Source organism: Neolamprologus brichardi, chromosome 15 (assembly GCF_056152115.1).
Source record: "Neolamprologus brichardi isolate AB-2024 chromosome 15, ASM5615211v1, whole genome shotgun sequence".
Classification (NCBI taxonomy): Eukaryota; Metazoa; Chordata; class Actinopteri; order Cichliformes; family Cichlidae; genus Neolamprologus; species Neolamprologus brichardi.
Window position 1 is genome coordinate 27,617,619 of NC_142118.1, and position 16,038 is coordinate 27,633,656.

The following is a 16,038-nucleotide window of genomic DNA, read 5'->3' on the forward strand; positions in this document are numbered from 1 at the left end:
TTTAACAAATTTTCCAATCCCCATGAAGTTAAAATTTGGCAGTCTATGGGGGTTGACTGTCTTTTTCAGTTAGACTCAAGTGGACACTTTAGGAACTGCACTGGCTTCAGTTTTTAGCCCTGGAGGCTGATTTTTGGACGTTCAATCCCTCTACCCCATGCTTTTCCCTTTGCTGGCCTTCATCTTTTTCCTATTATAGTTCCTACAGCCACAAGAATCTGCTGTTGCACAAAAGTAAATAGAAAAAAAAAAAGATCTTTTGAGGCTGTTTTCTGAATGACAGCTACTGCTTTATGTAAATGATCAATGTAATGCTAAAAGAAAATAAATGGTAGTACTGAAGAGCTACTAAATTAGAATGAGTAATTTCACTGTCATTTTCCACTTCAGAGTGAGGTAGTTTATTACATTCTTTATTACATACTTTTTTTTCAGTGCCATTTCCTACCTTGCCATCGTGCTGTGCCACTTAATATAAACATGTGAACATGTTAACGTGGGGTACAGCTTCAGTAAAACAGTAATTTAATGTTTTTGTACATTCCTATAGCTGCAAGTTTATACCTTATATGGACAAAAGTACTGGGGCACCTACACATTACACCTCAAGGAGATCCTCAGCCATTAAAGTCCCATGCTGTAAAGCTCCTGGCACACAGTTTTTGTGCTGATGTTAATGACAGAAGAGGTTTGGAACTGTTAATAACTGAACTGAGCTCTGGCAACTTTTATACACTACCACTCTCAGCACTCTGCCACCCTACTGTTTGGTGTGTTGGAGTGTTGTGCTGTGATGGAGATACCACACTTCCTGGGGAGCTGAACAAGTTCTACACACGGTTTGATGCACTGAACAACACGCAAGTGAAGAAAGCCATGCCCCCCACCACCGACCAGACCATCTCTCCGCCTGCAGCCGACGTGAGGAGAACTTTCACCAAGATCAACCCACGTAAACCTGCTGGACCAGACAACATCCCAGGTCGTGTGCTGCGAGACTGCGCTGATCAGCTGGCTGATGTCTTCACAGACATCTTCAAGTCTTCACTGAGCCAGATGATCGTCCCAGCGTGCTTCAAGTCCACCACCATCATCTTGGTGCCAAAGAAACCTCAAAAACTGTTTGAAAAACTCAGCAAGTTGGGACTGAGCACCTCTGTTTGAAACTGGATACTAGATTTCCTGTCAGAGAGGCCTCGGTCCGTCCGAATCTGCGACAACATCACCAGCACCATCAGGAGCTCCTCAGGGCTGTGTTCTCAGCCCACTTTTGTTCACCCTCCTGACACATGACTGCACCGCACTACACAGCTCTAACCACATCATCAAGTTCGCTGAAAACACAACCATGGTTGGACTCATCAGCAGCAACGACAAGTCACCGTACAGAGATGAGATTCAACAGCTGGCGTCCAGGTGCTGCGAGAACAACGTGTCACTGAATGTGGAGAAAAACCAAGAAGATGATCGTTGACTCGGTCCACCCACACACCACCACTCAGCATCCGCGGTTCCATGGTAGAGACCATTAACAGCATTAAGTTCCTGAGAGTTCACATCTCAGACGACCTCACCTGGACCACCAACCACCATCATCAAAAAGGCCCAGCAGCGCCTCCACTTCCTGAGACTCCTGAAGCAGGCCAACCTCTCTCCTCCCATTCTCACCACATTCTACAGGGGCACCATAGAGAGCGTTCTGACCAGCTGCATCTCCGTGTGGTTCGGCAACTGCAATGTTGGCGATCTCAGCAAACTACAACGAATTGTTAAAGTAGCTGCCAAGATCATCGGAAATCTCTCCCTTTGCTAATGGACATCTACCACAACCGCTGATATAATAATAAGGCCTTTGGCACCATGCTTGACCCCTCACACCCCTCACATGGACTCTTTTCTCTCCTTCCATCCAGCAGACGCTATCGCAGCAGTGGGGCCCAATCCTCCAGACTGCGGAATAGCTTTTTCCCACAAGCCATCAGACTCCTGAACTCACTACCAGACCTCCCTCTCACCCCCACCACACACACCCACACAAACTGTTAACCAACTCTTTTGCACTTTACATACCACTGCCTCTGTAAGACATGCTGCTCTATGGACAATTTTTTTTACTCCATTTTATAAGCTGCTACACTGGTCACTTTAAACCACTCTAAACTGTAAATTGTAAATTCTAATTGTAACTTCTCTTGATCCCCTAAGACTTAAGTGTATATTTATTTTCCTCTCTTTTTATATCTATTTATTAGCTTTTTTTTTTTTTTGCACTGATGTAACCGGAGACTTGTCGTCTCATCTCTCTGTATGCTGCAATGGATATAGCAGAGATGACATTAAAGTTTAGTTTGACTTTGGCTATGACTTTGGTGGAATTACTGTGGCTCCTAAACATTTCTACTTTGCCTTAACACCACTTACAACCACTGAGTGTGGAATATCTTGGAGGGAAGAAATTTTACGAACTGAGATGGGTTGCAAAGCAGTTTCCAGAACAACAACTACACAACAACTTTGAGCAAGTTAAAACAGCTCAAAAAGATAGTGTGCTCTATATGGTCAATTGGATCTGCAGAATGTTGGCTTACTCTACTATGTGGGCTGGGCACTGAGATAAAATAATCTGCCGGGATTGTGGTTGAACTTGACTTCATGCCCTCCTGAACTGTGCTGAATTTTTTCACTTTGTGCCAACTCTAGAAAGTACTGCTGGTACAAATGAAGGAGAATCAGAGGCTGTTAAGATCATTGAAGGTACCTCCATAAAAAAAGTGTATGCTGCCAGAGTAATGGATTACACACAGCATTTGAAAGATTTCAGCTTTCTTCAGTATCATAAAATACTTTCTTTAGAGAGTTTCTTCAACTATTTGACTTTTGATAGGAACAACAAAACAATTCCAAATTCAGTGTCAATTATCAAATTTTCTCATCTTGAAAATTCACCATACCATCGTCCAGCCTTGTCTTCAGTCTTGTCTTTAGGTGAAAAGAATATGTAAATTACATACAAGTTTACAAGTTTTCTTGAAAATAATATAATGAATTTAATGTAATATATTTTCATTCTTACTCACATCACTCTCTCAAACTAAAATATCGAACTACAATATTTCTGTCTTGAAGGTTTATGTGACCTCCAGCTCTCCCTGCACTGCGTTAGTCACTCTGTACTCTCCGTGTTCCTGAATCCTCCCCCTTGCTGTTTGCCAGTGTGACGAGCTGTCTGGGCTAATTCATTTTTCTGACTTCTAATGCCTTATCCTACTCTTTGATGTTACAACCAGGGTTATTTCTGTACATACTTGTATACAGAAATAACCTATGAAAAAAACTTTTTGCCAAGTTTTATTCCCAGGAGAAAAAGCTTAAAATAGATGTTGCTATTTTAATCTGTCTGCTATATTTTAATTCTCTAAATAAAAACACACAAAATATTATGAAAAAATGTAGAAATGTAGCCACTGAAACAACAGGAGAAATGTTCATGATACTTAAGTCGTCTATAATAATGCCAGTAGAATTACACTCTCAGTACTTATTCTGATATTAAAAAAAAAAGATTTTCCCATGTAGTTTAACATAAACTGCTTTATTAGAAACTTGTATATAACATTCTACTTATTTAAAATGTTAAAATTCTATTTTGTTGACAGGACAGATTAAGATGTTGGGAAGGTTAGAAGGAACTAGGGATGGGAATTGAGAACGGGCTTTTGGAGAGAACTGAATCCTGGTAGTTCAGTTTGAATTGTTAATCTGCTTCAGAACAGCCGCACTAGATGCCATCTTTCACATTTGCTGTGCTTGTGGGCATCATTCTTCTTTTTTAGCCTAAACTAGAACACCTGTCAGCATATTGTAGCCTTGGCATATATGCTTCCTACGTGCCTGTAGTAAAGAAAAAAAAAGTTTGACAAGTATTAGTTCCAGTGACATCCCTTGAAATACATACTTTTCTATTTAACCCCTAACCTTAGGGTAGAGCTCTAAGGTCAGTAGAGCTCCCATTTCGACCACAGTTATTATAATTTTTATTTTCTAATTAGCTTTTAATTTGTCTTGACATTCTGTTTTTACGTCACTTCAGTTTCCACAGTAGATTTTTTTTTATTTCAGATTATTATTTTTTATCATTTGAAAATGTCCATCCATCCATCCATCCATTCGCTTCCGCTTATCCTTTTCAGGGTCGCGGGGGGCGCTGGAGCCTATCCCAGCTGTCATAGGGCGAGAGGCGGGGTACACCCTGGACAGGTTGCCAGTCTGTCGCAGGGCCAACACACAGGGACAGACAACCATTCGCACTCACATTCATTCGCACATTCACACCTAGTGGCAATTTGGATTATCCAATTAACCTATTCCCACAAACTGCATGTCTTTGGACGGTGGGAGGAAGCCGGAGTACCCGAAGGGAACCCACGCAAACACGGGGAGAACATGCAAACTCCACACAGAAAGACCCCGGCCTGATGGTGGAATTGAACTCAGGACCTTCTTGCTGTGCGGCAACAGTGCTAACCACCGTGCCACCGTGCTGCCCCATTTGAAAATGTTTAGTTTTAATTTAGTTAAAGTGTTTTTCAGTGTAAGTTTTATTCATTTATTTTTTAGTTATTTTTTTTTAGCAATATTTATGAAAATTAGTGCATGTGTTACAATAAAAACACACCTTTTTGGAAAAAGTGGACTCACAGTCTTATAAGCATTCAGACTCAAAAAAGTCTATCAGTGACTCACTAATAGAGAAGTTGTAATGTTTATTTATTTTTACATAGCTAACAGATACCAAAACTAGGGATACTTCCTCTACATTTGTATTTTATTTTGGTTAGTTTTAGAAGTGGACAAAAATTTTTCAGTTAGTTTCAAAGATTTTGTAGAAGTATAGTTTTTATTTTAATTTGACTTAACCTCTAGTTCGAGTTTTGTTTTAGAAACTATACTAACCTAAGTTTGAGCAACATTTAAGTAATAAAAAATATCATAAATGTTAACCTTTCAGCTTAGACATTTACCATTTAACTATTAGCATTTTCGTGATAGCCACATTACATTGGGTGACATTAACGTAGGAGTTAGCACATTACAGGCTGGGGATATAATATTAAGCTCAGTATTGTATAGTGATGCAATCTGAAAAGTCTTGTACATAATTATAAGCAGTCTGCTTTCCCTGATAGCCTTTTACCATATCTGCAAATATTCCTGTTTTGCTGTTTTCTACCAGAAAACTCTTGTAATTTATATGACTGTTAAATTTTATTATGAATGACTGTAGCATCCCTGAGTTTTAAGTGTTCATTTGCAGGATCATTTAGAAAACCCCATTGGTGGTTGTGGGGGTTGAGCTGAATGGGGTTAAAAGTATTTCAGCAGTCAACTTCTGGACAGAAATGAAGACTTTTGCCATCTTAGCTGTTCTTAGCTAAAATGGCAAAAGTTTCTTTAACTCTTATTGCAAAGACACAGTAAAAAGCAAGAGTTAAAGAAACCCCAAACTAGCAAGATGAGCTTTTTAACAGACAAAAGCAAACCATGACAAAAAATATACCGTAGGACCTCCAAAACACAGGTTTAGGATCCAGGAATATGGTTTGGTTTGTTTGTTTATGGAACTACACGTTGAGTTGATGCAGTCTGCAACAACTTGAATGGCGTGGAAGGTTGTGGTGTAGGGTTAAGAAGGTTTTCTGGTTACATCGTAAGTTAGAATTCAGAGTTCCCACAGAAGTCTAAATCCAGTCGTATGTTTCACCTCAGAAGGTCACTATGAGTGAAAACATGTTTGGGTAATTTTTTTCTTTCTACTCCTCAGTAATTTTGACTTGGACATCTTTTTGCACGTCCAATCACTTTAATTTCAATAATGACTACTGTTAGGTTTATATTGTTGGATTGTGATGTATGTTTAGAAATATATACTCATATATGCTTATATGAGTATATAAGTATATATATGCTTATATGAGTATATATAATCGATTGCATATCAATAGGATGTCTGATCCTTAGTAGTCTGCAAAGACTCTGTGTGCCTTCCAGAGGGTTCTGGCATGCACACACATCCTAAGGTCATGAGAGAGGTCGTACCTTCTCTTACTGATTTATGGTATAGGAGGACACCTACTCTGTATCTGTTTAAGTATAAGAGCCCTTTGTTTAGGTGGACCGCTAGACTCCTGGCACCAGCTCTGGGGAGTTGTTCACAGGGTCACATCTTGACACACACACAAACACACACACGCATACCTACACATACACACAGATGGTACTCTTTGTTCACGTGTATGCCTATGTAAGATGCCATATGTTAATGAACCTATGCGTATTCATTAGGGATGCAACAATACCAATTTTTTCAAACCGATACGATACCGATACTTGGATCTGAGTACTTGCCGATACAGAGTACAAAAAACGATACTTCTACCACACACACACACACACACACACACACACACACACACACACACACACACACACACACACACACAAATGCAATGAATTGGAAGACAGGTTTTATTTTATTCTCTGGCGATAATAAATAATATCTTAATAAAAATTACCACAAAAAAATTTCAAGTGAAAAATAAGCACTTCTGTTAAATTATTCTCCACATTGTTATTTAACAAAATATTGGCACTATTGGCACTGTCTCGAGCTTTCGGAATAATAAATAAACACTTCTGTTTGGAATAAAATAAATACAAATTAGGTTGGAGAATAAAATAAACTTTTAAATTGTTGCAGAGTGTCCATATTGTAAACAAACAAACAAAATAACGAAAGTATTTGGCAATGAAGAACAAACTCCCCATCTGCCCGTGGATCATCAGTCCACTGTGCCGTTAAACCAAGGACTGACATTGCGCACACACTGCTTGTCTTTACCTCTTCAGAAACTTTTGGCACCATTATCTCCCTGATGTGTGGGCGGCTGGGAATTTCATATCGCAGCTCGAGTATGCTGAGAAGAATCCTATGTTTTCCACGACTGGCATTGGCTGGTCATCCAGAGCGATAAAATGAGTCAGAGCCTCTGTTATTTTAACTGCCCGTGGATTTTCTCTTGACATTTTTCATCGCTTTTCCAAAACCTGAGTTAAAGTTGGCTGTTCCGGTCCACACTGCTGACATTTTGTTTAGCCTAGCTACAGCAGCCTCCAGTTTCTCTTTTTATATCTGGAGCTGCCAGTCTGACTCGTCTAACCCTGTGCCTGTTTAGCGTGGGATGTCCCCCTAGTGGCCAATCTAAAAAAACTACAACAAAAATGACAAGCCACCCTCTGATTAATGAAATAAGTTAGTATCGGTTCATGGTATCGGTTAACTTTTACGAGTATGAGTACACACACATTTTACAGTATCGGCCCTGATACCCGATACCAGTATTGGTATTGGTGCATCCCTAATATTCATGTAACCACAATAAAGAGCAGTGCTATGGGGGAGCTAACTAAGAGTGACTGGGGTTCGAGCGTCAGGAGCAGTCACAGTTCTCTCCCTCGTGCACGAGATCACACAAAGAGCTCTGCCTGGTTTCCAGTGCTTTTTGCCATTGTAGTAGAATTGTCTCTAATTATTCCAGCGAGGGGTTTGTGCTAGACAGACCTATCAACTACCTGTCTTAGGTGTAGGATTTGGTTTAGGTTACCATCTTAAAATCCACCCGGTCAGTGCCAAACCAGCTACAGTTAGGTTTGCCAACAAATATTCTGAATTTTATTCTGCAATCAAATATTTAAAACATTTGCTCGATCACAAAATTTGTGAGTGGGGTGTGGGGGTGATACCCTTGGCAGAACATAATGCAAAGCTGGATTTTCACAACAAACGTTGTTAGAGACTGTGCTGCTGGGGAGCTAACAGAGTACTAGCCACCTTTACTTTCAAAACCACATACTGTGTGTCAAAGTCAGAATAGGTGTGTGGTGTAGGACAAGGTGTAGCTCTCACTGCACCAGTCTTCAGACACACTGCTGCCAGTAAGAGGGAAAAGCGAGAGAGTGGTGAGTGATTACCATATCACCTAACACATAAGCTGTGAGAGACAAGCTATAAGCTGATGTAAGCATAATAACTGAAGGTAGATGGTTTTCAGTAATCTTTAGAGTAGTAAGTCTTTTAGAATACAAGTCTTTAGTTCTATTAACTCCTTTAGGCTGTATTTATCATTTATGTAAAACTATCCCAACATAACAGGTGGCTAATAATAAACCTGGGCTAGCATAATGGTTGTAGCATATGTTTGAAAATTCAAACCTTCCTGATTCTTACTGTAGGTCTTCTTACCCATTTTTTAAAACCTTTTGCTTATTTAATAATGTGTTGGTTTGAACCTAATTTGGACTTACTGAACATAATGAAAAATTAGGTCTTTTAAAGAAAACTCCAATACTAGTAGTGGTTGAACCAGGAAAGCTCTTTCTCCACCTCTTCCACCATCACCACCTCCATCTCACCTCAGATAGCAGTGAGGTGTCACCTCCCTCTTTCACACATCACTCAGCACATTTATCACACACAGTTCCTTTTTTGTCTCTCTGTGCTCACCTGGCCTCACTCTCATACGCAACTATATTTTGTCTTATAAGGACTGCCACAAAGAAGAATAGAGAACAAAGCTGACAATTCTGCAGGCACAGAAATTGTTGCCCCGATTATGTCTCATTACTCACTTTCTTTAAAGCTTCAAAGGCACGCATGTTTAAGACTGCACACACTCTGAGCGTGTATTGGCTCAGTGCAGATATTTATACATAAGTGTGCTGTGACTGTTGAGATTCATTTGAAATGCTTTAGTGAAACCAGGAAGTGAGTGTGATAGATTAATTTGAGCTTTGCGAAATTACACAAGGGAAATTGGAGCAAAAGCTTTTTAAGCTCCCTCAGCAATGGAATGTAATTACATTACATAAACATGTTCGTACACTGTCACGAAATGACAAATCTGAAGCACCGAGTTGGGATTGTTTTCGAAGAATGATAAAGCTCAAAAATAACATGCAGATCTCGCTCTTATAAATGGATCGATTTGAAGCAGACAGTAATAAAAGTCTCAGACTCTGACAGAAAACCTGACTCTTGAGCTCAATCATGTCACTTCAAGGTGCAGTGTCCACCACCAGTTTATTCTGCTGTTCACATAATCCCAGAGTGGAATAACTCCTTTCTCCTCACACTGAAGTAAATTATTTACTGAAAATGAAGCAAACAATTGCAGGGATTTATTTATCTAGAAGCCTCAGATTTATATCAAGCTCCCTGCTGTGAAACAGTACATTGCAACTATTTGATTGTGCTGGATTATTGTGTTTGTGACAAGATAAAGCCCATCTACAATAAGCTGCAAATTAAAACTGAAACTGTTCTGGTTGCGGCAACCAGGCAGGAGTTTCACAGTTTCACTGGTGCGTGTCTTGATTTAGTGATTAAATAGACCAATACAATATTTGCGCTGCAGTTTTAAATAATTGTATAATTACTTTTGATGCATAAGCTTATAGCTATAATATAATGTGTGCATTATTAGTTTAATTACTTTACCATACAGTCACAATAAATACACATATTTGGACACATTACCTAAAAATCTAAACCAGGCAAGGGAAATAAATGATGAACAACAAAAACTATACTATTTTTTTTATGTCTTTCATATATACTTTCAATGCAGGATCCTCATATAAAAAAGAAAGCCCACCCTTTTTTATGTATCAGGGTAAAATGAGAAATTATTTGGTTCTAAAACAATTTAAAGAGAACATCAGCTGAAGAATAACATGAAATATTTTACTATGTAATTATTGTATTGTTTTTCAAAAACTAAACCAAAATCCAGAAACAGGATGGGCAGTATAGTCTCAAAATTGTGAACATTTTATGGACTCTTCAAGTTTATAGCCTTTATAAGTGCAAGTAAATGAAGACTATTTTCGATCCATCTTTCCCAAACATCTACTGTCACTGAGGACAGATTTCCTCATTTGAATTTGAATTTCCATTGAAATAAGGTCCCATTGTAGTGCAATATTAGTCGCATGTTTTAAATAAAAAATGTAGATTGATAACAGGAGTGTGTGTAAAACTTTGGTTTAATAATAACTAAAGTAAATACTGTATCTCGTAACTCTGAGCCGACAATATTATGACAGAATAAAACTGAAAAATATTTTCTATTTTCTGCTTTTACACCATTTAACTGCATTATTATTGTCCATCCAGCATATATTCTTCGTGTCATCTAGAGTGTAAGTAGCATGTGTAACCAGTGAGGCTGCTAGTTTTTTGTCCTTCACAGCCTGGTTCTGTGCAGCAGTATGTTTTTGCCTCAAGTGATGAAACATGTTCGCTAAGTTGTGCTGCCGTGCTCTGTTTAAAGAAAGGACCTTTCAGACCCTTCCAAATAGACTCTACTTGTTCAGTCTTTTTCTAACTGTTCTTTAATCTCCTAGGACCTGGCGTCCACATATGTGGATATCACATTTTGGGTTGTCTAGACCAAAATAGTCAATTTTGCTCTACAAGCCCATATGGAAAAGAAATAGTAAAAACTTTGCACAAGTCTTAGTAAAAAGACTTGCATAAGATGTGGCCTACTTCATATAGTGAATCATATAAGGCTTATATGATTTACTCATGAAAGTGGCCACGTTCTCATTACTTTCATATATTGTATTAGTAAGTATCCAAAACATACAAGTTTCATTTATATAATTTTTCAAGGGATCTTATATCTGTTTTCACTCTTGTATGCTTTTCATACAAGTTTCACACAAGACAGATACAAACTTTATAAGATTTATATATATTTTTTCCATATGGAAAGGCCTGATATCCACTATCCACGAGGACGTTCTACTGCCACTGTTCTGTCGAAATTTAAAGTGAATGTCCTCTTATGTGGATCTCGTTTTTTCTCAGAAATAAAATCAGGTAAAAAAAATAAAATCACGTTATTCTTTGTTTTTACATTCATCAGGTCCCAATCAGCCCAAATAGAATAGAATAAAAATGCATGCCATGAAAGAGTTTGGGTCTTAGGAGGTTAACAGTGAAGTTTAACATCTGAAAAGTAACTTTTGATTCATTTCCTTTATTTTATTTATTTTTGTGCTTTTTCTTTGATCATTGCACAATCTTACCTTGGGGTGAAAATGCCAGAACACCCTCTTCTGGGAAGATTAATAGCTGTGTTAAATTGTGAATAATTAAATAATTAAAATAATTAATCTTAATGTTTTATTAATGAATTTTGTTGTCATTGCCTTTTTCTCTCAGAATTGCTTTTAATTTCGTTTTTAGTTTGCTTGACATCATCACTGGTGTGATAACGTTGACCTACCTCAGGATGCCTTCAGCAACCATTTCTGAAAAGAGAAAAAGTTATAATGTACCAGTGGCATTATAACTTTTTTTTTATGTAGTCTGTGGCAGTAATGGCTAATATAACAGGAACAGGTTTAAGGTAATTGTGGAAACCCCATTACCCAGTGACACATCTTTTTATTTCTCATTTGAAACAGTTCAATTTTTCTCAACAAGTCACCTTTTACCTGGGTGAAGCCAGGAGATGCATATTTTTCATGTTTCTGTTTGCATCAGACCCTTATAGCATGTAGCATTATTTGGTCATCCCTTGCCTTTGCTGGGCTGCGCTGCGCTGCTGTATCATTTGGCACCTTATACATCAGTAGTTCTGCCAATACTTTCAACTTAATAATGAATGGTTGTGTAACAACAACCAACAGGCTTCTATTATAATCTGACTTCCGTGTGATAGACTAATGCTTACTCACTTTTATTGTTCCAGCAGGCTTATTGAATTCCTCCTGTGCAATTTTTCTTGGACCATTGCATTATCTCCAAGCTCTTGTCACTGTGACGTCTTGTTTGTGCTGTACAATCTGATTAATTAAAAAATTAGTACAGAACAGCATCAGTCCTGTCCGCAGCTGTGAGGTGGGTTCATATTAAAATGTAAAGCAAATAGAACAAAAATGAAATTTGGTATCAAAGAATGTATAGTGAGAAGCAGGACATTTGCTTTGAAGTTACTGGACTCCTGTGCCTTCCATGGTATAATACTTTAATTGCAGCTAATATCTAATACCTCTGAATTCTGTGCAGGATGGCCGTGTGGCCTTCATCGGGCACCAGCTGGGCGGTGTGTCCTTCTCACCCAACAGCCGTGACCAGCAAGTCAAGTTTGCTCGTGCTGTCCAAATCACATACTACCTCCGAAATCATGGACCCGTGGTGCAGGATGCTATTGCAGAGCGCTGGGAGAATGAGTTCTGTGCCCTGGCCAGTCGACTGTCCACAGCCGAGGTCCCCCATGCACCAGACCAGCTCCACATCCAGTCACTCACATCCTTCAGTCTGTGGCGGGACTTCCATCAGACGGGCCTGCTGGCCAAGGGTGAGGTGTTGGTCAGTCTGGTGCTGGTGCTCCTGGCCGCCACCATCTCCAGCTCTATGCGGGACTGCCTAAGGGGGAAACCTTTCCTGGGACTCCTGGGTGTGCTGACCATCTGCATTGCCAATGTGACGGCTGCAGGGATCTTCTTCATATCAGATGGGAAGTTCAACTCTACATTACTGGGGATACCATTCTTTGCAATGGGTGAGTGGCAATATGGGTCATAACAGAAAATGTGTGTTCATGTGTGTGTGTGTATACAGTTGGGTAAAAATGCTTATCTTAGGTTCACACTGATAGTGAGTTGATTGTGGTTTGCAAATTGTGATGGGCAACACTGCTGCAAAGTAATAAGCATAATATGTGTGTCTCCAAAAGTTGATTCTGTTCATCTGGACGTAGCGTTTTCTGGGAGAAACGTTTCGTCACTCATCCAAGTGACTTCTTCAGTCTCTGAAGTCACTGAGACTGAAGAAGTCACTTGGATGAGTGACGAAACGTTTCTCCCAGAAAATGCTACGTCCAGATGAACAGAATCAACTTTTGGAGATTTATTTTTCCTGGATGATTGAGAATGCATCAAGATGATATGTGTGTGTTTGGCTGATCTTTATCACCACAACCTTTCTCAAGGCAATCCTATCCTTACTGAACAGAATTTCATGTTGAACTCCATCAAAATCCAAACCAGAATTTACCATGAAGTCACGTCCAATATAATTAAAATCTAAATTTGAATTCAAAGTTATGTTTAACTCATGGCACATTTCAGTCATTTGATAGTCTTGATTCACTGCAGGAAACTCCTTTTTGTGTTTTTTAAAACTTTTTTGTCTGAATCATGAATGCCCAAGTCATCAACATTCACGAGTTTCTACTGCAGTGATGTTGTGGGTTTTATTTTTTAAGTGAATGAGTTATTGTTTGCAAATGTATACATACCACCGTGTACAGTAAAAAAAAAAAAAGACATTTACTCTTTTCTCTGTAGAGATCACACTGAAGTCCCATCCAAACCAGAGGGCAAAGCAAGTTTACTGAAATACTGTGAAGGTGCATCCTTATCTGGTAGCACAAGACTAATTAACGCCTTAAAGCTTTTGTGTGATGAGACTCACTACCAATAAGTTATGCCCATGAGGTCCAAGTCATCCTTGGTGATGACTCTATCCTATGGGATTATGTCTTTATTTTAAAAATTGTGTTCCAGAGTCTTAGCAATGAGACAAAAAACATTCTAACATTCTAACTGAAAATCAAAAATGTATTTCCCCCTTTTTTTTTTTTTTAAATAAAAAAACCCTACAAAAATCAAACAGTTTGCTAACATACTAGCTTGCTGTTCCTGTTAGCTAAGGCCATATACATCTTTCAAATAACAAACTATAGTATAGGATGCCAATGCAGTAAAATGTTAATGCAATGTAAATCTAAGATGTAATATTTTCAAAAAGGCTAGAAACATTTACTCAGTATTTCATGGTATCGTAAGTTACATGTTGTAGTGGAGAGTTTTCCCCTCCAGCAGGCTTGTTTTTGTTTTGTATTTTTTGTTTGTTTGTTGTTTTTTGTTTTTTAGAAAATTACAGAATATGTCTCGATTGCATAAAGTGTCATAAGATTTTTTCCCCCTTTTCAATCCTTTCAATTTTATTATAAAAATGGAAAGCAGTACAATACAATATCAGTATTTTAATCCTTGACATTGACAACTAAAAATGCAGGTACTGAACATTGAAAATTAACATAAATATTACTTCAAAAAGTGACCTGAATCACATTGTTTCTTAATAACCAGTTATCAGTATAAACCTTAAGCTACAGTCCCACACACCAACACAAATCCCTATCCTTATGAAGACACACATATGATCTTTGTTTTCAAACTTACCTATGAACATAAAGTCGACAACACCAAGCAAAGATGAAAACCAGCACAAAGAGACTTCAAAGCGATTGCCACACTGACTATACTTTAGAAATATGAACAGGTAGAATTGGAGGCTGCGGCCTGACTTCTAATCAGTCTGTTACCTGTTGAAGTTCACTCTGGCTGCTGGCTGTTAGATGTACACTTAGCTTTATCATCACTCATTTTTGGCTAGCTTTGCGTTGGTGTGAAGATAACTAAAGAAACCTTGTAACATGATTAATGATAGAAATGTAACTGTGATGTTATTAATGAATTTAGTTCAGTAATGGGTTGCTGTGTTATTGAAAAATGTAGTGTGATTACAATAACTCAACAGTGTTTGCCAGCAGAAAAACTGCTGAATCAGCAACAAAGGTATTTAGGTATTCTTGATGCCAAATTGGTTATCCAGTTTTGGATGATGTGGCAAGGAACAAAGATTATTATTGGTTTGTAAAGGTAGGAGTAGGGCTGGGCAATATGGCCTAAAATCCATATCACGGTATAATTTGAAGCATGTATCAGGGTCATTAGCATCCTTATGTATGAATTCTGACCTCGAACTGATTTTATGTAGTACACGGCGCGCAGAAATATGTCAAAAAATGTTTTAGTACAACTTCGGTAAGCTATGAAGGATGGATTGCCAGAGCATTACAGCTGCTGTAGTCAGAAACCTTGCAGAGTAATCTGGGTCCAAAACTCCGTCTGCTTCAGGTCCCGAAGTCAAACGAACACTGCGGCATCACTGAGAGTTAAAAACTGTCTAAATTCTTTCATCTTTTATTATTATTAAAATATTAAAATTATTATTAAAATTATTAAAATAATCAGCGTTGCTGCTTTACCAGGTGTAACAATTAAGTTTAACATCCAGGCATCCATGAAAACAGAATTTATTAAATTCAACTTTGTTAGAAGTTGGCAGGAAGTTAGCTCGCTAGTTTCCACCTAAACATGATATGCCATGTTCTGACTGAGAGATTTCTGAAAAAATTAAACCATACAGCTCTGCTATCCCTTCAAACATAAATGAAGACAGAAAACTAAACAGCAGTGACTTTTGTAGGGTTACTGAAGTTGGACTAGCTGGTATGTAATGATGTCCTACGTGATCGGTAGCAAAACAGCTATGTTAGCATAACATAAGCACATTGAAGCTGAAGGACGAATGCTAACTTTTTTCCACTCGATAAAAGTTAACGTGAGGGTTTCTGGTGGTTAGGGACAAATGCACTTGCATGGCAGGATGCTATAAACGGACCAAACTTCAGTTAGGAGAACAACTGAGATAATCCATCTACAATATGAGGTTAGTGGTTAATATGCTGCAACAACATGGGAATAAAGCAGCTGCGAGAGAATTAAAGATTAAAGAAGCATTAAAGAATCAATGGTACGGAAGTGGAGGAAGTGCAGTTTTTGGCTTTCCCCATATTCCAAAAGTGCTTTGTCTCTTTGCTATTACTGTCGCCCGGCATAATTTGCAGATGATGTTGTTTGCAGCCGCTGCAATGCTTTCGACCAAAACAGGCGCAGCCTGATGACATGCGCTATCAACATGCACTATTGCAGTAGAACAGTATAGTCAAAATCTCTACCGTTGGCCAAATTTATATAGTTTCTACCATATACCGTTTATACCGCCCACCCCTAGGTGGGAGGTGGTCTAGATTCTAGGTTAAAATGAAGGCTGGC

The 16,038-nt window shown here is 38.5% G+C and overlaps 1 protein-coding gene across 1 annotated transcript in view; it reads left to right on the forward strand.

Annotated features, from left to right (window-relative positions):
- ptchd4 (patched domain containing 4) overlaps positions 1–16,038 on the forward strand; it is a 68,364-nt gene that overhangs the window by 15,868 nt on the left and 36,458 nt on the right. Inside the window, exon 2 of the mRNA XM_006796207.2 lies at positions 12,137–12,632. Coding sequence (XP_006796270.1) covers positions 12,137–12,632 — 496 coding nt within the window. The remainder of the gene's footprint in view (positions 1–12,136; positions 12,633–16,038) is intronic.